Source organism: Podarcis filfolensis (assembly GCF_964270895.1).
Source record: "Podarcis filfolensis genome assembly, chromosome: 4".
Taxonomy (NCBI): domain Eukaryota; kingdom Metazoa; phylum Chordata; class Lepidosauria; order Squamata; family Lacertidae; genus Podarcis; species Podarcis filfolensis.
Window position 1 is genome coordinate 46,463,145 of NC_139607.1, and position 25,765 is coordinate 46,488,909.

At 40.9% G+C, this 25,765-nt stretch overlaps 1 protein-coding gene and 1 long non-coding RNA gene across 2 annotated transcripts in view; one reads left to right on the forward strand and one right to left on the reverse strand.

The window, feature by feature from the left end:
• The window catches only part of LOC310762090, a 32,791-nt gene extending 22,894 nt beyond the window's left edge, over positions 1–9,897 (reverse strand). The window contains exons 1-3 of the long non-coding RNA XR_014547846.1: positions 6,568–9,897; positions 5,224–6,531; positions 2,128–2,348 (exon numbers count right to left, since the gene is read on the reverse strand). This is a non-coding gene — a long non-coding RNA (uncharacterized lncRNA). The remainder of the gene's footprint in view (positions 1–2,127; positions 2,349–5,223; positions 6,532–6,567) is intronic.
• A 5,458-nt stretch (positions 9,898–15,355) lies between these two features.
• The window catches only part of TSPAN7 (tetraspanin 7), a 76,320-nt gene continuing 65,910 nt past the window's right edge, over positions 15,356–25,765 (forward strand). Inside the window, exon 1 of the mRNA XM_083612591.1 lies at positions 15,356–15,628. Within this exon, the coding sequence (XP_083468717.1) occupies positions 15,548–15,628 (81 nt within the window). The 5' untranslated portion in view covers positions 15,356–15,547. The remainder of the gene's footprint in view (positions 15,629–25,765) is intronic.

Below are 25,765 nucleotides of genomic sequence, written 5' to 3' on the forward strand. Positions count from 1 at the left end.
AGGATATGAATTGGCTGTTTTGGCAGATTTTTTTTAAAAAATAACATAAAATGCTTCATCTGGTATGAATAGCTCAGGGATAGTCTCTGTCTCCTTATATTTTTATACAGCCCACATATTCTCAAAATGCCTACAGCCAAAACCACAGTAACAAAAACTCCAGGAGGATGCAAAGATATCAGTACAGTGGAAACACTGACTTTATTGTGGCATTGTATTTTGCTTTTGAAATGTGGCCTATGAGGCAGATTCCCTTGGCAGGTTTAATTTTCTCACAGCCTGCAGCAATCTGTATGTGAAGTTTAACTTGCTTTTTGCCACATGCTGAAAAATGCATAGCAGACAGTTCATTTGCTCTTTTGAAAGTAAAGGAGCAACTGACTATCAATAATTTCTGGTGCAGTTTTGGCTCAGGATTCTAATTCCTTTATTACCTCTCTAGACTGCTAAACGAAACTTGATAATGTACAACCTCACCTCTGATCACAAGCACCCACAACTTCATATGGAGGATGAGAGTTGTGATGGGTACATATAGACATGTCATATAGTGTGCAATGGGTGCTGTGTGAACATGTACTTAACCTTCTCAGGATGAGTTATATGACTTTTCTCTGTAGTTTTGCAGCCTTGCATAGAAACTGGTTTTTAAAGGTATTTCACCCAGAGTACATTCCAAATGTCAGGTTCCCCACCCGCTTTGACTGGAAGTCCCATCCCCTTTTGGGATTGCTTTAGGATCCTCCCCTAAAAGTGTTGTAACAAATGATATGTACTATACTATTCTGCACTACAATGAACATGTCGCATAAAGCTGCCATAGATTATGACGTAGAAACTCCTCTCTCGGATGCCTCTGATTATGCAAAGAGGCTGCAAAACTTACTGAACAACTAGGACTTGAAGACATAGAACAAAACTGATGGACAGTGGATTCAGAGGAGATAAAAACATTCCACGGAACATAATCCACAAATAGATTCATTGCAAGAAGATGTGGGGCTGGCCAATGGCTTAGGGAGGTTTAAGGCTGTTTAGACAAGTTCATGGGGAGCAGGTCTATCATGGCTATTAAGTATGGTGGCCGACAGGCAGTGTGGCCTTCAAATGCTGTTGGCTAGAGAACAAAAATGGTAGGGGGGATTTGTAGATTTCTTGGAAGCACCTTGCTGGCCGCTGTCAAAAGGAGTCTGATGCAGGAGACCTTTGGGAATGTTCTAAAAGCAAAGAAACTGGGGAGGTACATGTGGGGGGACACACTATTTTGGGGTTGTAGATCTTCTTGAGGATACGCAATGTTGTTACATAATAAAGATTATGATGGATAAATTTGATTTGCATACTGATTTTTGTCTCTAAAGTAGTTGATAGAATTCCCTGTGGTAGACTTCTGAACCCTCCGAATTTTACTTCAGGGAAGGGAAAAGGGATGTTTATTTTATCCCTCCTCACTGTATGGTGGTGGGTAGTCTGCAGTTCCATGGGACTCGAGATCACTCAGAAATTATAAAGTCAAACAGTCAGCTTTATTATGCTTTCCTTCCTCAGTGACAGAATTATATCAATATAGCTGAGAAATAAATGTGCTTTTTTGGTAATTGATTATATGCTGCTGCCAGTATAGATTTGAGATCTGCCTTTGATTCAGTCCCAAGGGATAGATTATAGGCTATATTATACATTTATTCTATTGATAAAAGGTTGCTTTATCTTATTATATACCTGAATGAGAAAACCATGAGCCTGGTGAGATGTGGGTTGGAGAGTAATTGAACCAGACCCATTCCTGCTATTTAGGGTGTTCACCAGGGCTGTATACTTGTTTCTACATTATTTAATCTATACCAAAATGATTTGATTGTAGGTTGCTTGTCACCTGGTTTTTACTCACTCAAATTGTCCAAGTCTAGAAGTCCTTCAATGTATTGTGCAGACAACACGGGTCTTCTGTCTCTAACTAAAGCAGTTCTGCTATTATGACTGTGTGCTTTTATGGCCTATTGTACAGATAACTTGCTGACTCTTAACTCTAGTAAAACGAAGATCATAGTTTTCTCCAGACATGTCTCCTTAAATGGGTTATTGGACAGCAGTCTGTATAACAAGTTAGGATGTTTAGATACTTACAATAGCAGATGGTATGGTGCGGCGACAATGTTCATCTCAACTCTGCTCTGTCATGCTGCTGTTTCTTAATGGGAGGTAGAGGGGTAAAGAGATGAGCTCAGCAAAGTGTAAAGGCAGCAAACTGCAGATGAAGTGGAGTTTGGGTGGGCCTTCCGTCTCCCTTTTCATAGGACAACTAGTTTATAGAGTTTAGTCACCAATGCTAGAGCTGCACCTTCTTCCTAGATCACATAAAAAATCTAATTAAGCAGACAGTCTGTCCCTTAATAGGCTCTTCCCAGCGGAAAGCAGGAGGAATAGCTCTGTTATACTACAAACTGATAAAAAGCAATACCTGAAAGTACTTGAATCATCCGTTTTCTATCTGAAAGGTCATATGATTTAATATTGCTTATTATTGTTACTTTACCTGCTTTGAGTCTGTGAAACAAGCAGTTGAAAATATTTTAAACAAATGAAGCCCACTCTTGCAGTTTTTTCTTTTTTGTTTTACTATCAAGGAGCTCTTGCTTATGCTGCTTTTAATTGAACAGGGCCGAAGACTTTTAGTTAACATGGTGTCAGGTCAGAGAGTTGGCTCCAAATCTCCGCAGATCACACAATTTTTGGTTTTAACTTGTGTCAAACCAATTATTTATCAATTGAACAGAGTCAGAAGTTTTTATAATGCATCAGGAGGTGTAGGTAGGACTGGCATTTACTAAATATCACATATCTGTTCTTTGAACGATCAGCACAGGAATCAAAACATGGTGGGGGTTCTCATGTAATGCAGTCCACTTTTTGGGGGGGAGGGATTCATGTGCATAGCCTACAGTACAAGCAAAGAGCTAGGAGTAAAAATCCTTCTGGAAGTTAGGAAATATGTTTCTTGCCATGAAAAAAGGTATATTTCCAAGCTGTTCTTCCATTCTGCTCTGTGTCCCTGAGACATTAATTGCTTCTGATGGAAGGAGCAAATTAAGACAGAAAGTTTATTAGATGAGCCACTTGTGGAAATATGTTTGGCTCTTGAGGCCCTTCTATGCAACTGTGGTTAGAATTGGGGTTGCCAACCTGTTTCATCCAGTTGGCGCATTTGGAATTTGAGAAAGTGCTTTGGCTGCCAATCACAAAATGGTGTGTCAAAACACAAAATGGCTGCTGTGTGGGGGAAGGCATGGCATGACACAAAATTGCTACCACATCTAAAAGAGCAGAAAAATAGCCAAAATCATAAAATGGTGTAGGCTGCCTCCCAATCAGCCTCCCATCAATGAAAACAAAGAAGGCACATCAGCCATCACCAACATGCTAATAAACCATTTGCAACTCTCCTCTGTTTAGATTGGAAGGGAGAGTGGATGTCCAGTTCTAACATTCAATGAAATCTAGTGGCAGAGTCATTACAATACAGTGGTACCTTGGGTTACATACGCTTCAGGTTACAGACTCCGCTAACCCAGAAATAGTGCTTCAGGTTAAGAACTTTGCTTCAGGATGAGAACAGAAATCGTGCTCCGGCGGCACGGCAGCAGTGGGAGGCCCCATTAGCTAAAGTGGTGCTTCAGATTAAGAACAGTTTCAGGTTAAGTACGGACCTCCGGAATGAATTAAGTACTTAACCCGAGGTACCACTGTATATTTTGTTGATCTAAAGTGGGCAAGTTTTTAAGTTTCAAAGAATTCTTAATCAGGTAGAAGGTTTTTTTTAATCATATTTGTCAGTTGCCTCATGAAGTCTCTCAGTGATATACAGTCAAACAATTAAAGCATCCCTGTTGGAGGCTTAAATGCTTCTGTTCATTGCCTGGAAATTCCTCATTTGTTTTGCTTCTGTTGGTGGCACTGGCAGCACCAATCTCTTGTGATTAATGATGGAACACAGGACAGCATAAAAAGGAAAGTCCTCCTCATTGAGCTCTAGCAATTTGATATTTAAGTCTTCTGGTCTCAGTCAGATAGAACTGGGTCCATACACCTCATTGATCATAGTTCCCCATCAATATTTAGAAATGTGTTCCTTCCAAAAGACACAGTTTTAATTCTAGTCATGTACTATACGGTTTTCCAGAAACTGTGGCTTAGCAACTTCCATTCATTTCAATGAGACGTGAATGAGATTTCCATTCAGCAGAATCTGCATCTTATAACAATAAGCATGCATTTTCCTTTGGAATCAATAGTCATTCCACAAGAAACAAAAGCCCTAGTCACAACCCAGCACTAATCGAAATGTGTCTCTTTTACCTGATGTATTTATCTCAGAGATAGTCGTGCCTGTTTTGGTAAATTCCCAGAATCACATATGTGTCTTGAATGAGATAACTATAGATGTGAGAACAAACATAAAGATCTGCATACTCTGATGCTACCACTGGATGCTGCACATATTTGACCCTTCCTGGAATAATTGGGGCCCAGGATGCAAGATACTGGTCACAGTATCTATCTGTAAAATCTTCCCTTGGGATAGGATCTATGTAAGGGTTTAGGTTTCTTCATGGGCCACTTAGAAGTGTTCTGAAAGTAGAAGGTGATTGCACTTATGCAGTGATCTAAATTACAAATAAAAAACTTCCCTTATAGGGACTGGAAGGACACTGCTAGGGCATTCAATACTTGCAAGTTGTAAGTGGTGGTGGCGGCCGGGGGAGAAATTCAGTCAGTCTACATAATATGAACCCAAGTAATGAAACAATATATGAACTGAAATGCAGCTATCTTAAAAATTCACATTTCTGTGAACTTTGTAATGCAGTTTTCCAACCAAAAATAAGTGTACAAAATGCATATACAAAGGGGAATATTAATACTAATGCATATGTTACTGAAATGAAAATACAGAAATGCATTATATTAAAGGAAGTAGCTTATGAAATAGGTATGTTAGGCAAGATTGCACACAGTAGGAGACATGCACATTAAAATGCTGATGAATTTATAGTGGAAAGCTCTGCAATAGAGGGAGAGTCACTTCCTTATTTTGTAAAGATACCAGTTAACTGGTGGCTGCTCCCTGCTGAGCTAGCATGCCTCATGAATGGCATAATAAGTATCATCTGACAGCCCCACCAAAATGCTATTTGTAAGTATCTCACAAGTGAAAGGACTTACTTTAGGAATTGCACCATTTGATTGAGGGGGCGATAAACTGGCCGAACTTGAATGGGATACACTTCTTGTGACTCCTTACGGCTGTGAATGAAATTATTCAGATCTACAGTGTAGTGCTGTCCTTTCCAAGTGGTTCTGCAAGGCCTAATCATGAGCATTCCTCTGGTGACTCTCTAACCAGAGAGAGAGAGAAAGGGAAAGAAAATAATTCAGAAGAATTATGTAGAAAGGTGTGAGAGTTGAGACGTTTTCTAGATCTAGGCCAAATGTGGGGAATCTTTGGCCCTCCAGATGTTCTTGAACTATAGCTCCCATCATTTCTGGCTATTGGCCATGCTTGCTAGGGCTCTTTATCTAGACCATCCCAGATGCTCAGAGAATAAAATTCAATTTATTTTGAACATGGTGTTCTATTTCACAACTGTTCTTAACTATGACTCTCACAAAAATAATATATTATTTATAAGCTGCCCACCTGACTGAGTTGTGCCAGCCATTCTGGGCAGCTTCCAATAGATTAAAACATCAAGCACAGTAAAGCATCAAACATTAAAAACTTCTCTAGACAGGGCTGCCTTCAGATGTCTTCTAAACATAGTTGTTTATTTCCTTGACATCTGATGGGAGGGTGGGCACCACTACTGAGAAGCTGCTCTGCCTGGTTCCCTGTAACATCACAATGAGGGAACCACCAAAAGGCCCTCAGCACTGGATCTCAGTGTCTGGGGATGGAGATGCTCCTTCAGGTATACAGGACTGAAGCCATTTAGGATTTATTTATTTATTTGCTACAGTAAGATACCATACCTATAACTGAGTTCTCTGGGAAGTTTGCAGACCATTAAAAATGCAAAATACAATGCAGAATTTAAATGATAAAATCAAATGAAACAGAATACAAATAAATCAAATCAGCTAAAACCAATGCAAGCACAACAGCTAAAAACAATTTAAAACCAACATAAACCCAGTAAGGGGAATAACTTAGTGCAACGTTCTAAAAACAGTAAAAGTGATCTACCACTATAATGAAAATTATGAGGCTTTGGAGAACAAAAAGATCTTCACTACATCCGCCTAAAAAGCAATAGCATGAGCACCAGGTGTGGAATGCATTTTGTTGCAACATCAACACATTCCTTGTTGTCATCTTCTTACCTCTGGCTATTTCTTCCATTCTAAGTCTTGACAGTAAAAACACATGCCATATTGTGTAAAGAGGATTCTGCTGGGGATTGTGGCTATTAGGTGGGTGCCATATCTTGCAGTAAGGACCAAATGGATACATTGCCACATCCTGAAATCTGACTTTGCCTTTTGATCCATCCCTATGGAAGGAAAAACGTCGTATTTTCAGTTTCTTGCTTCTTCTGCTATCCCCCAGAGCAAATGGATTATGTTGAAAGTCGACTGAACAAAGAGACACTTTGCTCACACCAATAAATTGTGTGCATTCCATGAAAAGGAGTTGCAACAGAACAATGTAACATTGGTGTTTTTAGGACAGAAGTGATGGGATACAGTTACTTTTCTACAGCAGCAGAACCTCAGATGTTTGTAGCACCTGATCTTTACGATTTATATTTTTGTACTGTAACTTCTCTGTCTTGTCTGAGTATGTCTGAAGATGTTCCGAAGGTTGTTCCACCTTTTGTTCCAGCTTTGTACATTTTGGTAACATGAATCATGAATTTCTCAGAAGCTGATGGGGCACTGTCATCATTCCTAGCCACCTTAGATAATTTCACTTATAACAGCAATCTTGAGCAATTGTACACAGCCGTCTGAGGCTTTGAATTCCTTACCTTTCAAACACTTTGATTTCTGAGCTATGCACGTCACATTAAAGCATCTCCAGGTGCCTCTGAGCTGATTCACATATATTCTCCCACACTCCTCTTTCTGAATGCATGATTTGCCAGTGGAAAGGGTAGCGTGTGTGGTGAAGCTGGCACTGATTTCCTTTTTGGCAGAGCCTAAGAAGGAACTGGTCAGAGATCTGGATCCCATCTTTCCAGTATATAGAAATGAAATCCATACTCATCCTCTGTTGTCTCTTTACCATCACCTCCACGCTACATGTTTTCCATACGAAGAACAGTTTTAGCAAAAAATCATGCAAAAAGATAATTGTTATGAAAGCACAACTGCAAAATATTTCTTTCAGAAGGGGTATATCTGCACCACAAACATTCACTGGTTTCATACTACTTCATCTGTCATAGATGCCCCCAAAGGGTTGCTGAAAATTTTGTTAGGTCCCTGCCTGTTCTCACAGAATCACTGTTCCTGGAGCTTCTTGGCAAGAGACAAGGCCTATTAAACCAGGTAAGTCTGTAATTTAGCTATGTTCTAAGTGTAGCTTTCAATGAGATGTTTTGATAGCAGCTTCACATCATTTGTACAAGCTTTCCTTTACCAGTACTACTTTCCTTAGCACAAAAACATCTTACGCTAGTTCCTCACAGGTGGAACTGTTGGTTCATTCAATAGCAGTTAGGCGTATTCTCAAATCCTTGGGAATCATATACAAGGTGTGCAGATAAATACTGCTTCTAACAAAATGTTATAATCCCTAGGCTTCAGGCCTTGGTTAGCTTTCATACAAATTAAGCCCTTGTTGCAGGTCTTCCCACCCCTCTGAGATTCATCCTCCTCAGCCTGCACACAACATTGTTTCCACAGTACGTCCCCAGTCTCTCTGACAGAAAACACTGTGGAATTAAGGTTGAAAACTTGTTTTCTGGCATGCTTCCCAGGCTTTTAACAATTGCCTGACCTATAGAAATTTGTTTGTAGAGGAGGGAAAGTTCTGCCGCACAGCTTTTGCCCTAGAGGAACTACATTGTTGGATCCCACATACATATACACCTGTAACTCAGGATAATATGTCATGTGTCTGAAGTAGACTATACTCCCCCAAGCTTGTTCCATAATACATTTGCTAGTCTTTAAGATGCCACAAGACTCTTTTTGTTGCTTCTGCTGCAAGAGATGGTAGCAGGGTTACTCCTGGGGGGCACTACATTATTGTTACATTTGCTAGCCTGTGTCAACAGGTTCTACATTAGATTTCATGTGTGACATTGGAATTCATTGAAAATGTGTGGCCCAGTTTCCAGGAAAGGCAATGCTGAAGAAGTTAGCAGCAGTAGGACATTCCTGGACTTCTCAAATGATATTTTGCACTGCAGCAGATACCAAACTACCAGCATAATGTAAGGAGAGGGTTGGGTGGGTGGGCTAAGGATTGCCTCTTCCTATCAAAAGGGATAAGGATGCAAGAATGCCGGCATCATATAATCCTGATATTTCGGGGTTCTTAAATGCATGGAGGACCTCTATAGATACAAGAGGCTTCATGCCTGAAACTGTTGCTTTCCAGCTTGTAGAAGACCACTGAATTGGCAATTGGGGGACCAGTAGGAAGAGCTGGTATGTTCATCCTCAATGTGTCCCCCCCACCCCCCAGTGTTTATTTGAACTAGCCATGTAACACAAGCATAAGGCTTTGGTGTGAAGTGGATAGAGAAAAGCAGAGTGGGTATCAGAACAGAGTTCAGAGAAGCTTGTGGTGGTGCAGAAGGAAGAGAGCACACTATGGAACACAAGGTGAGAAAAAAAAGGCAGTTAATAGCTGGTTGCAAAGAAAACACGGAGTTGGAACGGTAAGCAAAAACACTAACTTATTGTTATCAGAACAATGTAGCTTTCTTGAGCAAATGGGAAAGTGGTGCAAGCCTGCTGTCCTTGGGTAAAATGGAGATGAAGAAAATTCTAAGCTCAAGGAAAAGTGATTGGAATACAAACATGATTTACCTAGATAAGAACAATAGAGGTTACACGCTTTTATGCTAAATAATGCATGAGGAAATGTGTTGTGGTTTAATGAGTGAAAAAGGATAGCTTAATAGCCTGAGAGCAGCTAAACTTTACTACAGCTCCAATAAATAATGTTTTATGCATATATATTTTTAGATTAAGTAAAATGTTTCCAGGAGTGGGGGAATAGTGACAGCCTTAAGTGCAGGAAAGAAACAAAAAAAGTGTAATCTTAATTTCACTGGGACAGTTCTACTTTCAAGCTACTTTTTTTTAAAGAAGCTATCACCTGGGATCTTTTCCTTCGCCTCCCAGCCTCTCATCTTCCCTGCCTCCCACCCAAGGTCCCTCTATCAACCATCTACTACCCCCATGAGTGCACAATCCTTAGACCCTAATAAAGGCCCGGAGCAGAGAACACAAAAGACGAAAGAAAATAAACAGAAATGGGGTGGGCGATGGGGAGAGAAAAAGAAAGAAGCAAGAAGAAGACAGGAAGAGGAAAAGAAAGAAAATAAAAAAGAAACAATCAAAAATTAAAAAGGCTTCTGAATTTTTATCTGCCAGTTACATAATTAAAAAATATTAGTTAAGACATTCACTCCATAACATTCATCTTCTCCACTTTCTGTTAAACAATGTTTCTTTTAAATCCAAGTATCTCAAAATCATTCATCTCCTTTTCCCACAAAAATTCCAAGAGATCCCAAATAGTTATTATTAGTAGTAAATGTCAACTGTTTTTTCTTTTATATCAACTTTGCCTCCAGTAATTCCCACAAACATGTCTTCATATTAAGTAATAGTAAATTCATCCATCCGTATCCATGTTAAAAGTCTCTCCACTGTGAGACCATAGTTTATTGTACATTTTAAATATGAATGTTTATGTTAATGTTTTAATGGGACTGTTTGTTGTGTGTTGTTATTATTGTGCAGTTCAATTACTGTGTATGTTGTAAAATAATTTTTTATATTTTGTAAATCACTTCAAAGTCTTAACATTAAGTGTTATATAAATTAATAAATAAGAACTAGCACTCCAAGAACTGGGTTGGCTGTTACCAAACACAAATGCCAACTCAAAGTTCTACTTGGAATAATGTCTGATTCTCATTTACTATGAGTTAAAGTGAAATGACTTGGACTCCAGCTCTAGTTTTGATTGACATTTGTGTTGTACCGTAATGACAGCAATGACTGAAATAATTACTTGATCTGTGTGGAGATCAACTAGTTCATTAACTGCAGCTCAATAATGTTGGTTTTAACTTGGTCTCAACTGACCCTGAACAATTTGTAGTAATTCTCAGTCTCCTTATTCTGGAGTATTACTAGTGAAGTAAATTTAACTTGTATGAAGTACAGTAAGTAGCTTCAGGATTGTGGATCAAAAGTTGTAATGTGTTAACAGCGCATTACAACTGTTTGACATGTGCTAGTTTAGTTAAAACACATGAGTTTCTGTAGAACATGATATTTGGTGAAAGCAAGTACTTATTTCCCCCCTGATCACTAGATCACATGCATTCTTTCCCTGTGTCACACAATCCAGTTTTTCTTACTACCAATGGCAAATGTGACTTTATTCTGTATAAAGAATGCAATTTCCCCCTCATCTCTAAATAAACACATCATTCTCCATTTGGTGGCAGGGGCACAGTTTAGAAGGTATGGTTTTACCTTGCCTTGCAAGGGACCTTTCATGTAGCCACTTCAGGGTATGGCATTTGGGGAAAAGGATGTGCCAAGTGCCCAGCCTGAAGCCAACTGGGCATGCTGTCTATAGGTGCATGTAGGGTTCCAATGTTCTCAGGGACATTTGCTGAAGTGGAAGCCTGTGTGTGGCAGATGTAGATGAAAGTGGCATGTCCAACTTTTCTGTACAGAGGGAGACCAACCTGGCCTCATCCATTGACCAGAGTAGGTCACATCCATACCTTACATACATCTGAGAGAGCTACAGCACCCTTAACAAATTAGTAAACAGTATTCTTTGGGGGAAGCCATGTGCTTTAGCTGTGTGCTAAATGTGCTTTAAATGTATAGTGTGGGTGTGACCGAAGTCACTGCAGGAAGTTTTCTTCCACCCTCCCTGTGAGAAAGGACAGCCTGGAGCCAGAATCTAGTACCAAAAGAGTACTGGAACTGATCCAAGAATTTGGACAAGTAGCGGGATTTAATTTGTTTTTTTTTTTTTCTGCATAGGTCAGGCAGAGCTTGGAAGGTTCTGGGAACACCCTGGAGGAACGGACAGCAAGAGGAAATCTCCCCAACTGTGAAGGTGGGAAGGTCCCATTTGGGGGGCATATAACAACAACAACATTAATTAATAATAACAATAATAATACAGTCATATCTCGGATTACAGACATTTCAGGTTGCGTTTTTTCAGGTTACAGACCTGCCGAAACCCAGAAGTACCGGAATGGGTTACTTCCAGGTTTCGGCGGTCGCAAATGTGCAGAAGTGCTAAATCGCACTTTGCGCATGCGCAGAAGCACCGGATCACAACCCGTGCATGTGCCGACGTGCCGCGAACGTGCATCCTGCATGGATCACGTTCGCAACCCGAGTGTCCACTGTAATAATAATAATAATTTATTATTAATCCCCCGCCCATCTGGCTGGGCTTCCCCAGGCACTCTGGGCGGCTTCCAACAAGGGATTTAATTTGAATAAGATGAAAACTAAAGTTTTAGAGAAAAATTTAACAGTGACAGAGAGAGAAAGGTTTCAGAAGGAGACAGGATTAACACTGGTTAAGAAAGTGAAATACCTAGGGGTTAACATGACTGTTAAGAATGTGAATCTGTTTAAGGATAACTATGAAAAATGTTGGGTGGAAGTGAAAAAGGATCTAGAAATATGGTCAAACCTGAAGTTATCATTGCTAGGCCGAATTGCTGTGATGAAGATGAATGTATTGCCAAGGATGTTGTTTTTGTTCCAAACATTGCAAATATTAGATAAAACGGAGTGTTTCAAGAAGTGGCAGAGAGATATCTCTAGATTTGTCTGGCAGGGCAAGAAACCTCGAATAAAATTCAAGATATTAACTGATGCTAAAGAAAGAGGTGGATTTGCCCTGCCAGACTTAAAACTTTATTATGAATCAGCCGCTTTTTGCTGGCTGAGAGAATGGATGCTTCTTGAGAACACTGACGTGCTGGATTTAGAAGGTTTTAACAATGTTTTTGGGTGGCATGCATATCTGTGGTATGATAAGGTCAAAGCACATAAAGCGTTTAAAAACCATATTGTCAGAAAAGCACTGTTCAATGTTTGGATAAGATATAAGGACTTGCTTGAAAATAAAACCCCAAGGTGGGTGTCACCAATGGAAGCGAAGGCTCAGAAAAAGCTCAATATGGAGGCCAAATGGCCGAAATATTGGGAAATCTTGGAACAAGAGGGAGACAGATTAAAATTGCAGAGTTTTGAAAAATTAAAAAATAGAGTGCGAGATTGGCTTCATTATTATCAGATAATGGAGGCATATGATTTGGACAAAAAAACTGGCTTCCAGTTGGAAAAATCAAAATTGGAAACAGAACTGTTAGATCCTAAAATTAAGAACTTGTCAATAATGTATAACTTGCTGTTGAAATGGAATACTCAGGATGAAATGGTGAAATCTGCTATGATTAAATGGGCACAAGATATTGGACACAACATTATGATGGCTGACTGGGAACAGTTATGGACCACAGGTATGAAGTTCACGGCATGTAATGCCTTAAGAGAGAATATAATGAAAATGATATACAGGTGGTACATGACACCAGTCAAGCTTGCGAAAATTTATCATTTGCCCGATAATAAATGTTGGAAATGTAAAGAGACTGAAGGTACATTCTTTCACCTTTGGTGGACATGCCCAAGGATTAAGGCTTTCTGGGAGATGATATATAACGAAATGAAAAAGGTATTTAAATATACCTTTCTGAGAGGCCTTTCTCCTGGGCATGGCCAGCCAATTGGTGCTAAAGAAGGATAGAACTTTCTTTATGTATGCTACAATAGCAGCAAGAATACTTATCGCAAAGTATTGGAAGACACAAGATCTACCCACCCTGGAAGAATGGCAGATGAAGGTGATGGACTACATGGAACTGGCGGAAATGACTGGCAGAATCCGAGACCAGGGAGAAGAGCCGGTGGAGGAAGATTGGAAGAAATTCAAAGACTATTTACAGAAACATTGTAAAATTAATGAATGTTAGAAGGATGTTGAAATGAATCTATGTGACTTTAGCAGATATGCTATAAAGACCTAGGAAAAATAGACTGTTAATTCGTGAAAGGAGGGGAAGTAAAATTATATTAGTTTCAAGATAAATTTACAGGACAATAATTTGAAAAGAGGGAAAGGATTTGCTGAAATGGATAATTGACCTAGAATACAAAAAAGGGAGGTGTGAGGAGGTCAGGGAAATAAGTCAATGAAAGATAAGTAATGGGAGGATTGATTTGTTTTTAATTGTTTTTATTTTTCAGTATTTTGTATTTTTTGTTTTATTATTTTTTTCTTATTTTTGTAATTATTTGAAACTTCAATAAATATTATTTAAAAAAAAGAGAGAGAAAGGACAGCCTGGTCTAACTGCCTGTTGTGCTGGGACTGCAGAGCTGAAGGACAGCACATTCCGGTCTCTGTCCTCAGCCAGGGGACCAGGGGCCACTGGGAGACTGTCTCCCTTCCTTCCCAGGAAAAGCATAATAGCATGGGGAAAACCAGTCTGGCCTCATTCACTGACCACAGAAGAAGCATCTGCAGGGAATTTCCTTCCCCACGCCCTGCCAGAAAAAAACACTTGGCTCCAACCAAGGCTGCAGAGCTGAAGGGCAGCACACACTGGCCTCTGCTATGATCCAGAATCACTGGGAGAGCCTCCCTGGAAGAGCATCATTGCAAAGGGGACCAACCTGAGGCAGGGCTCTTATTTCTCCCCTTCTTGCCAGAAAGAGCAATTACAGTGGTACCTCGAGTTAAGAACTTAATTCATTCTGGAGGTCCATTCTTAATCTGAAACTGTTCTTAACCTGAGGTACCACTTTAGCTAATGGGGCCTCCTGCTGCTGCTGTGCCACCGCCATGTGATTTCTGTTCTCATCCTGAAGCAAAGTTCTTAACCCGAGGTACTATTTCTGGGTTAGTGGAGTCTGCAACCTGAAGCGTCTGTAACCCGACATACCACTGTACTAGAACATTTGTAGACTCAGATGCCAACTCTGTGCACCACATCTACTCTGGAAGCCCTATTACAGGACCTAAAAATGCTTTCCACAACATCAGGAGCTTATTCACCTGCTCATCTTCCAATATGATATATGTCTGCATCTGCCAGCAACGTCATTCTATCTATGGCCAATATGTACGCAAAAGTATGAATGGATACAAACCTGACATCGGAAAAAGACATTTCAGCTTCCGAGGGTCCTAAAGGTGGTCATCAACAGAAAGGGATTACAACTCCCATCAGCTCCAACCAGCACAGAAAAGGCTAGAGATCATGGGAATTCAGCTCTGCCTGTCTACAATCTCCACCCCCTCCCCGTCAAGTATTTATGTACCTGCAAATCATCATGCATCATCCATCGAATGCTCACACCACATTAGTTAGCCTTTAAGGTGCCACAATTACAGCTTGTGCCTCAGTTTATTTCCTCCTTCTCCTTCCCAGCCCCTCTTTCCCCCTTTTGTACCCCATGCTTTGTAAGCCTGGGAGCAAAGTCCCTGCTATTATTGATCACTTTGTGTGTGTGGTCTGGATTAAAATACAAATGAACAAATCTCTTTCTTCTTCTTTTTCAGTTAATGAAACGGAAAAGACCAGCCCCCTGTGCCATATTGTCACCGGCACATTCCCCCCCTCCCTCGCAGGCGCGTCCTACATTCGCCTCCCTCCCCTTCATTCTAATCTCTCCTCCGAAAGAGACGTATTTCTTCTTTCTGCGCCACGGCTTGCGTATCTTTTGCATGTAAACAGGCACGACTCCAGCGCCACCGCCACCCCGGGGTCCCCCTTGCTCTTGCCCCTCAGCAACCCTTCTTTCCCGAATCCAAACACGTCGATAAAAGAAAAGGGTGGCTGTGGGTGGGCGGTGAAGGGGAACACGCGGGCCTTCTCCGCGCTCCGCCCGCTGCGTTCCTCGGCGCGGCAGGTGGCGAGGCGCGTCGTGCGAACCTCCCCCGCCGCCTTCTCCGCCGCTGTGACCGCACAATGCCAAGCTGTGGCGTTTCGGGGTGGCTGCGGGAAGCGGCGGGGCGCAGGGCGGCAGCGATCCAGAAGCGCGCGCGAGCAGCTCGGCCTCTCAGCCCTCGCAGCGAGCCGTATCGGGAGCAGAGCAGAGGCAGGCGGCGGGAAGCAGCGCCGCTCGGTGGAGGCGCGAAGCCAGCCCGGAGCCCCTCCTCCCTCCGCCGCCGCCGCCGCGGCTCCTCCTCCTCCTCCTCCTCCTCCCTCCCCTGCCCAGAGCCAGCAGCTGGGATCTCAGTATTATGGCATCGAGGAGAATGGAGACCAAACCCGTCATAACGTGTCTGAAAACCCTCCTCATCATCTACTCCTTCGTTTTCTGGGTAAGTGTCCCCCGCCATGGAAACAAAGCCCCACACTGGAAGCAGCCCCGGGAGGCTGGGCGAGGGGTTGGGGGCGTCGGGGGCGGCAATTAATCCCCTCGCCTTGCGCCCCGGGAGGGTGTGTGTGTGTGTGTGTGTGTGTCCTCTTTAGTAAACGGGGGAAGATAACGGTGCGTTGCAAGGGGCGCTGCAGCGGCTCATGTTGCTGCGCAAACGGCGCCTTGCCTGGGGAGATTTTGCAGCGCGAGTCGCGCTGCCCTCCGTGCTCGGCTCCTGGTTTATCATTGACTGGCTTTCTAATGGAGGAAGGGATTTGAGGATTGTGCCCGATTTGCACCACCAGCACCCCTTTCAAACATAAAAGAGATCCTTCGGAAGCAGCCTCAGGAAGAAAGTTGCCGGCCTCGGCGAGCTTCACGCATTGCATTTTATTTCTCTTTCTGTCATACGATATACCCCCCGCTTTCCCCCGATGGTCTCGCAATAGCACCTCCGCCTTGAAAGGTTGTAATAGAGCCATTCGTAATCAATCTGCTGTCCTGACAGAGGGCTGGCCGACACGGTCATGTCGTTGCAGTAGAGAATCGTCATATGAATGTACCTCTGCCCGGATTTTTTGGGAGCGTTTTGCGTCTTAACCACCTCACAGTGATATTTCTCTCGTTCTCTCATATATCTATATCTATATGCGCATGCATATGCGCAGGACAGAAGGGCATTTATTGCAGGAAGCTAGATACATTTTAGGGCGTCTGGACCACTCAAAATGACTTTTAAATTGCAACCTGCCTCCTAGATGGATGAATCTGGTAGTAAGCATAAAGAGAACTGTGGTGTTTATGAATGAGGCAATTGGTGCATCATGCATGAACACACAGGGAAGTCAGTAGCTTAAAACACAACCCTGTTATATATTATATTATATTATATTATATATGAATTCTCTACCAGCCAGTATGTGTGGGAAGTATGATTGACAGCTCACTGATGAAGCTATTGTAAGAGTAAAAAACAACATCTATCTATCTATATCTATATATCTATATCTATATCCTGCATTAAAATAAATTGCAGCCTTCTCCCCCCCCCCAAAAAGGTTGTTGTCTCCATGGCTTTGCCTTTGTATATACTGCAGGCAGCTCTCCTAACTATTCAGCACTGCCCACTCCCATATTATATTTGGATAAATGCCACCTGCATTTAGTGAGATCAACTTTTATTGCTGTGCTCCTCATTCACAGTAGTGGTTGTCAATGTAGCTGTTGGCACATACAGCATATGCAAAATAGAGAATCAGCATCATATGTTTTAGAAAGTGAGTTTTGCATTCTAGAACATTTTGCTTGAAAGTGTGATATTTCCCCCTGATTTGTCCTTTTGTCTCCTTCCACTGGAACAACACAGCTACCCACAGTAATAAAGCATTGAAATACACATTTTATTGTTCTTAAATCACAGTAATAAAAATAGATGTTGTGGTTCACAGTACTGAAATGCTAGCACATGCTCGACAAAGGAAGCTTAAGGATGCAGTCAGCTGTGCTTGTCAGCACACATGTGGAAGCAAACTCCACTGAAGTCAGTGGGGATTACTTGCATGTAAATGTGTTTGGAATCAAGGGGCTAAAAGAATGTAACATGTAAGGCTTGCTTCGGTTTTGCTGATGGGAGTATAAGGTTGTACTGCTATTAGGTGTTATCCACTATTGGTTTCAAGAGACTTTCCTGCTGATTATCCATACCGTGTACTGTGTTAGCTGGGCATAGTTTTGTATGGGAGGTGTCCTCTACAGTAACATTCCAATTGTGGAGTGCCCTCCCTCAAAAATTCAACTGGTGCTGATTCTGAAAGGTTTTAGGCACCAGTTAAAAACATGTTTGTTCACTTAGGTGTTTGGTTAAATTGGTTGTGGAGTAGAATAGCCTATCCTCTCCTCATCAGACTTGTTCATTTATTATACCGGTACTTGATTATGGACTTAACATTATATAAGGTTTTTATGTATTTGTTTAATTTTATTGTGATTTGTTTTTATACTTTGTACCTCATTATGGGATTGTTTTGAATGAAGTGCAGTCCGGAAATACTTTAAATAAATAGATAATATTTTACTATTTTGCGGGCTGGTGATTCTAGTTCTAATTTTTCCCTTCAAGCTGACGTCAGGCATTGCTTGCAACAGCTTTGAGGGAGTGCGGGGGTGGGGTGGGGGAGAGAATATCTTCCACTGCTCATTGCTAGTGTAATAATATTACTACTTTATTAGTATGATCAGTATGATCTGTGACCCAGATACAATAAAGAGTCATTGGATAACACAAGCCCTGAATTTTCAAACAGCATCTGGGGAATGACATTTTCTTTGTAACCTGGTATGTTGTTCAGAAGATGACAGACATAAACAGCATATCATGTTGTGACAATGATTTGCTGATTAAAAACTCTTCAGTGGTATATAGTGACAATACAATATAATGGCCCGCTGGCCTTAATCTGCATGTCTACCATGCAATATACTAAAACAAGCTAGTCACTTCATACTGAGGAAAGCTGATTGCGCATTATCATTTTAATAGCTCTGTCATGTGGAATGCGGTGATGAGATGTAAAACATCCTTCCGCCTAAGCTCTGTTAAGCAAATCATTTTTCCAGTACCAGCATTATCATTTAACCTGGAGGACAGTTCCCAGTGCACACACATTGCTTTTATAACTTGCATGTTTGTTTCGTTTTTAAAGCACTTTATTATGTAGGGCTGCTTTCTTATTTAGACTTACTTGGAGTAAGACCGACTGGATTGAGCAGACATACTTCTGAGTAAAGATGCATAGGATTGGGCGGCAGGTCCTTCTCCAGTGAATGCACACATCCAGCTCTTTTCACAGCTGTCTCCTTACCCCTTCATTGCTGGTACTGTTCCAAGCAAGGTTTGTGCTGTCTCCCAAAAGAAAAACAATACAGCTTTAAGAGGAAGGAAAGCACTGTTATCCCCTTATGCCTACAAGTGATTCCGCTTGTGCAAGGCTGAGGTATAAGAATCCAGAGACTTTGCAGTGTTGCATTTGGAAACAAGGTTTTTTTTTTTAATGCTCACTGTTATTCCTTCAATATTGTTAGGAAATCACTTGGTGTTATCTGTGCAAATGTTGGCTTCCTGCAGATGATTAGAGAATCTTGTTCTCTGGCTAAAGAGAGGATTTGTGCCTTGAAGTCTGTCTAACTAGTTCTTTTCATGAGCAATAATCCCAGGATAATAAAAATGTTTACACACTGTGGGACACTATAGGACACACTATAGGACCAAAACAAATAGGCATTTTTGAAAGGATGGTAAGGAGGCATTAGTAGCGGTGCTTTCCGGGCCTGTCATGGTGAACCAAGGAATGAAAAGGCTTTAAAAGAAAAAACCAAACATTCGTTCTTTCCTATAATTATGAATTAGACATGAAGGTTACATCTTCATTGCAGCTTCAAATAGGTTTCAAACCTATGTGAAGCAGTAAGAACGGGATTCTTAGAGAACCTTTCGAATTCTAATTTTGTGAGAGTAGGATGAATCCCTTGCGCATTTGCACAGTTCCTTGCACACCATGCTTTTGTTGCACACCATGAACAACAGCATTCTTCTAACTTTTTTCTGCTTTAGTTTGGCTCTTGTTGACACATAACGATGATGCTGTCACTGGTGTGGGAGGTGTACTGCAATGGGATTCCTATGTGACCTTGGCATATGCATGAATACTAGAACCTTGTGGCAAATCACTTGAGTTTCCCCAGTCAACTGATGCCCAATTGAGAAGCCATGCATGTGTCTATGGGACTCTGGCATTCTTGCACTTACTGCACCGCTGTGAGATTTTGCCATAGGGAAGTGGCTTGCACTCACTAATGGTGTGTGGGAACAGGACCTTAGTTCCAATCAGTGATGAGTCAGGGCCAAAATGCATGCTACTGCAGGAGATCCATGATTGATTGATCTGCTTTTTTGACAGAACTAAATGAAGGCATGTGTCTGCGGGGACTTTGATTGGGGTAGCTGCTGGCTGCAGGGTTATTTAACGTTCCCCCACCAATGCAATTTTCCCAATCTAAATTACCCTCCTGCAACTTCTATTTGCCCCGTGCATGAAAAATACAGATAGCTTTTTCTTGCTTGGATCTTCCCTCTGCAAAGGAAATAGTAACTTAAGCAGCAGGGGGATGGTGTGTGGAGAAAGTTGTTTGCCACTTCACTGCCCCCAAGAAATTTGGGTGCTTTTATTTGGGGAAAAATTGGAAGAGCAATCACAGATCTCCTGGTCTAATGTGTTGCATTTACACAGAAATCACCCTTTGATTGCTTAAGTACCATTGTTGTTTGCTGGAATTCAGCTCATTCACAATATGGTGGTTACTCCAAATTTATTAGTGCCTATCCCTCAGGGCTGTGTGGAAATGCCACATTCTCTTCAGTCTAAAGCGTGAGCTTTTAATATACCTTTTCTATGGATGGGAGTGTGAATAAGGAGAATGAGGTGGGAGGAAATGTAGGCAGCATATTTGGGTGGGTTAAATTCTCTCCATTCTGATTTTGATAGGGGATGGAGTATATGGACTCTTTGCTTCTTTCATTATACTTGTGTTTTGCTATTGCAATTTAAGTCATGTGCCCATTTTGTAGTTGCAAATTGCTCTTATTTACAAACATGGTGCCACACTATTATGAATCTCAGAGGAACACTGGCGAATACCTTTCTGTAGGACTTAAATATAAAAGTCTTGCAAAACAATGCATAGAAAAAAGATAACTACCGGTATAATAATTTTATTCCCCTAGAAGGCACTTGTAATGGAATTGCTGATCCAGCCTCATTCACAGAAGCACAAACTGTATATTAGAATGCCAAATTTACTCTGTTCTTATAATAGTGTGTGCCTTTGAATTATTGGTAGCATTAATCATTCCTGCAATGAATGTCTAATTGGGTTAGTGGAATCAACACTCCCCCCTACCCCATATTTTCCTTGGACTGCTTCTGTTTTATTGCTCACTGATTCAACTTTGCATTTATACATCTCAGCAAATTGCTTTGAGAAGATCGGCTAACAGGGCTGCTTCCCATCCCTTCTTAATGTAGGTTCTTTTTGGGCCTTCTAACACTGTAAAGTGAGTTGAACAGTTTCTGCCATTTCCAAGAGTAGTCACGATGCAGAAAGTAACAAGTTGGTTTTCTGGGTCCTGCACTGTTAAATTGAAATCAGTAGACTAGGGTTTTAAAACCTATTATCTGTTTTAAGGACATGAGCTGGTTATTTCCTACACTAAGAAAGAAAAAGTATGGAAGTGCATTGTGAATGTTTAAATCACAATGTTAAAATACAATCTTAAGTACTTTAAAATACTGACTACTGAACAGCAAGTGTGTGTGTATGAAGATTCTGGTGTTAGAAAGTCTTGAAAAACACGAGTAAACAGTAGAAAGAAAGGTGCAACAACTGCAGTAGTTAACATTATATAGGCAGTAATCTGCTTCTCAATGCCCCTCATACCATACTTTTTAACCAGTGTTTGTACAAATCACACCTTCATTTGCTGCACTAGCAGAATTAGCTGTTTTGTTTTGAGCAATGGCCTTAGTAATATGTGCAAAGGCCAGGCGTCTGTGGTACTCTGGACAGTTCCATGCATGGCCCAGGCTGGAGACTTTGTAAGAGTCCAGATGTTGCTTCTGCAGCAATCAGCTTGAGAATTGGCCTCAAATAGGAGCTGCAGCTTTATCTGTAACAGGGAGCTGGTGATTCCACCAGGACTTCTGAGCTGGTGTTCTCCGAGTCCGATGGGAGCAACATGACATTCTTGGGTCAAAGAGGCAATGGTTCAATGGTCTCCTTTTGTACAAGTGCTTTTGGTTGATTATGCACATGTAGAGCTGGCTCTGAGAGCAGTTCCCTCTCCACTACAAATCCCATGCATTAACCCCTGAAGATCATTAATATGGTGTTTATTATCAGACATCTTCTTAGGCTACAGTCCTAAATACAATCTCCTTGAACAGAGCGGGACTTATTTCTGAGTAAACGCCATATGGAATTATGCTATTAGTATAGCTGCAGAATGCCTGCATGAGCTTTCTGTGTTTCAGAGTAACTACTTCCATCTATTGTGTCATAAATCATACATTAAAACAAGCATTTGTGTCTGCTGTTCCCTCTCTCCTGACCAGCTTTATTGTTTTATTAGACAGGAGTGGGACATCTTGCCAGAAACTATGTGAAGAGCTGGATTGGATGTATCGGTGCTATTGACTTAAAGTGGTTATGCTGGATGCTTGTGTTTCTGTTCTGAGTATCTATTATTATTTTTTTAAAGAGGTTTACCTGTGATTCTGGTATGACTAAAGTAGATTCTAATAAAAAATAACAAAAACAAGCACAATCAGAATAGTGAATTCTAGAAATGAAACTTTCAGACAATTTACATGGCCAACATGCCTCAAAACATAGATTTCATGTTAAGTTCCAAAAAGATTTTTGCCGTTACTGTTACTGAAATGTCTAAGAAGAATGATTTTGAAAAGTAAAAAGCATTTACAAAGTTCCTCTGTAATTTAATGTGTGTGTGTGTGTGTGTGTGTATTATATATTCATTCAGCAGTGGGGGTTGTATGCCTAGCAGACAAGGAAATAAGGTTTGGGAGAGCAGATTTTCTTATTAAAGTATTGATCATTTTTTCATCACAAGATCAATGTGCTCCCAACTTTAAGCATTGATCTTTGCATTTTGAAAGTACAATTGCTTTGCTCTATAACATATGTTCAGAAAATACCGGTGAACAAATTGACAATATGAAAGATAACCCTGGAAAGGCTTAGCATGAGAAATTAATCCGTGTCTGTAGAACAAGCCTTCTCTGGCTGAATCAGATAGAGAAATGCTGCCCTTTACTTTTGACACCCTAGCGGGAGGTATGCCACTTGTGTACAGAAGCTAACACCCAATTTGAACCAAGAAATTGTTTAGTAGCAATAATAGCTGCTTTAATTAGGGGTTTTTTCCACTTGATTCTTGGTGATGGAGTATTTTTAAAAGCCTTTCTAAATATATGCTTGCTTTTACATGGTTTGTGTTTTGTGCCCCACCATCATTCATTGTGCTTGTGCTACCCTTTGTGTGTATGCACAAGAATGGTAAGAGGCTATGAGGAACAAGCCAAACAGCAGTAGCACATGGTGTGATGGGGCTGTGCTGCTTAGCAGATTCCCCTCCAGCTGTATTGTTGCTGCATATTGGGAGAGAGAGGGAAGGGGTCAGGTGGTATCAGGTTGGTAAGGTGCAAACACACCAGCAGGAGTACCAGATTGGTTCTGCTGGTGCCATGCCTCCTCCATGCCTCCTGGAATGCAGCAGAAACTCAGCCAGAGGTCAGGTGAGCATTGCAGTCCCATCATGTTGTCGACAACTGCTAAAGACAGCCCTGCTATATATTTGCTAGTAAATTTACTTGTGATTAGGCACTCCTACTCCTTGAAAGATGTGGGCATCTGGAAAGCTCGACAACATTGACTTCATTAGTGGCTCAACATAATTTCAAACCGCCTTCATTCTGATTGTTAAATAGCACAAGTGCTTTCTTATCTAACTGCACTCAAGATGATGCAGCTTTAGGCTTGAGATGGGTGTGACCAGGCTCACTACTTATGTCCATGTCCCAGCAGATCACCCTAAACACAGTAGCACTGCAGTACAAACAGCAACACTCTACAACCACATTCCAATTATTCCTCCACTCATACCACATAAAAGTTTAAGAGGTATACAAAAACAACTGCTCCCACCCTCCAGTCATCAGCTCATTCACATGTGGCATATTGAAGGCAATGATTTTGGTGCCATTTTGGGGATTGTGTTTAAAACTCCAAAATGGTTTTGGGAAGAAGTGAGGAGATGTACAGTGGCATCAGTGGGGTGGTAGTGATGAGCATCTTACAGGGTTTGTTGTTGTTGTTGTTGTTGTTTTTTAAAAAAAACGTTGTGCCACCCTGTCTTTTCCTCATTTCTAGATTCACCCAAAAAATTAACTTTGTACTGAGAAGAAAAGGGTAAACTTCAACCCACAAAGTAAAACATTTTTTTGCAAAATTATATTGTGCTCCGCAGTTCCTGCTTTTGAATAATCTAGATCAATAGTCTTCAACTTTTCCAGACCCAAGACTCACCTTTAATCAAAACATGCTTTTAGAGACCCATTTCTTAAGTTTACACCATATGTTTGTATGGTGGTTGTGCTACAGTTGTGATCCATCTTAGATCAAGCCATGGCCTGTTAGTGGATCCCAAACTATCAGTTTTGATCTTGTGTCATTGATCTAACTTGGGTTATCCTTTTCAGATGTGGTTATTATTGGCCACATTCTTGTTTGTTTCCTGCTGATCTTCTTTTTACATCCTGCTGGAGCACTGAAGCTTTAGGTCATGTCTTCGCGCAAGAGTTATGACCCTTCAAAAAGAATAGGGCTGTCAAAAATGTAACCAAAATGTGTGCATTTGCCTAATTTTCGTGTTTTTTACATTGCAAATAACATGAATTTTCACTTTTTCTTATTTGCATAATTTAGTTGCTTAATGAAGTAGAGCTTTAACTTTGATTACTTTATTGAATTTATTCCAAATGAACTAGGCAAAGTAACTGTTCAACTTCATTAAACAAGGAAACTAAGCAAATCACACAAAATCAAACTAGTTTGGTTGTTCCCCTGCTGTACCTTTAATCAGTAATTTAATCAGTCACACATACTTGACTTTTTCATAATTTCTGTATATAACAAATATTTTTCAAGGCTTAAGCAATATTTTTTTAAAAAAATTGAGCTGTAGTAATGGATTTCCTACATTAGCAGGAGATTGGGCTACATGACCTTTGAGTCATTACCTTCCAAGTCTGTGATTCTGTGAGCCTCTAAATGGTCTGTTTACCTGATGAATCTTCAGCTTTGCTAATATTAAATACTCTATTCCTGAGAAGAATTATGAAAGTTATGTGAGACCTGAATCGAATTAGAGATGGACAAATGCCTTATTCTCTACCTGTGAGCATTTTCACTTGCTTCTGCACATTAGTCACCAGAGAAACACAAGTCTTTCTGCCCCCTCGCCTTCTGTTTCTCTGCACAAAATCTGTCTGTGATGTATTCATTGTGGCCTGCTGTTCACCTCCTTTGTTCTGAGTATAGTGGACTTGTGCCCAGTTCAGCTATTATCTCAGTAGTGTGGCAGCTGTCAAAACTCAAAACTTTCATATGACTATGATTTGGATCACCTTCCTAGCTAGACCCGCCTAGACCCAACTATCAAGGAGTTCTGATTGCCACTGGGCAGGTGCTGTGCTTTCCCTACATTCCTCTTTCCTGGGCTGGTGGTGTCTGTTCTGAATACTCTCTTGCTTGCTGTTCCACTCTGAAGCTTATAGGTCTGATCCGGCCCCAAATTTTGTCTAGGTCTCCTGGTTTAGCTATGCTACTTATGCCTGGGAAAGGTTCCTGGTGCCTCCCTCACATTGCAGTCTGAGCTGGCTGTGAGTTCTGGCCAGACTTGGTTGAGCATACAAAATCAGTTCCTTTGCGAACTTCACTACAGGCCAAAGTAATACCACCTTTATAAAAGTTTAGATGTTTGGTTTGCTTTGAGTTCTTATTTTAGATCGAGTTTAAATTATTGAGTACTGCAATGTTGTTTATAGAGGTGCCTTAATGACTGGGAATGGATGTGGCAAGTGTGATGGTAGCTGATTTTGAAGGGTGGTAACGAAAGAAAATTGCCAGAGTGACCCAATTTTTCTTGCTAGTGAAGAATTCTTTTGTCCCAATGGCCAGCAAGCCATTTTAAAGATGTAAGAACTCAACTGGATCAGGCCAAAGGCTCATCTGGTTCAGCATCTTGTTCTCACACTGGGCTGTCAGATGCTTAAGGGAAACCCACAGGCAAGACCTAACTTTACTCTCCGCACTTGTGATTTCCAGCAATTGGTGTTCAGCAGAGACAGAATACAGCTGTTGTTATACCAAAGGCAATGTATTGTTATTCTTTGCTATGGCCAATATATTCTTTTTTAAAAAATAAGATTTTATTAAGACATTTCATAATACATTACAATAAAAA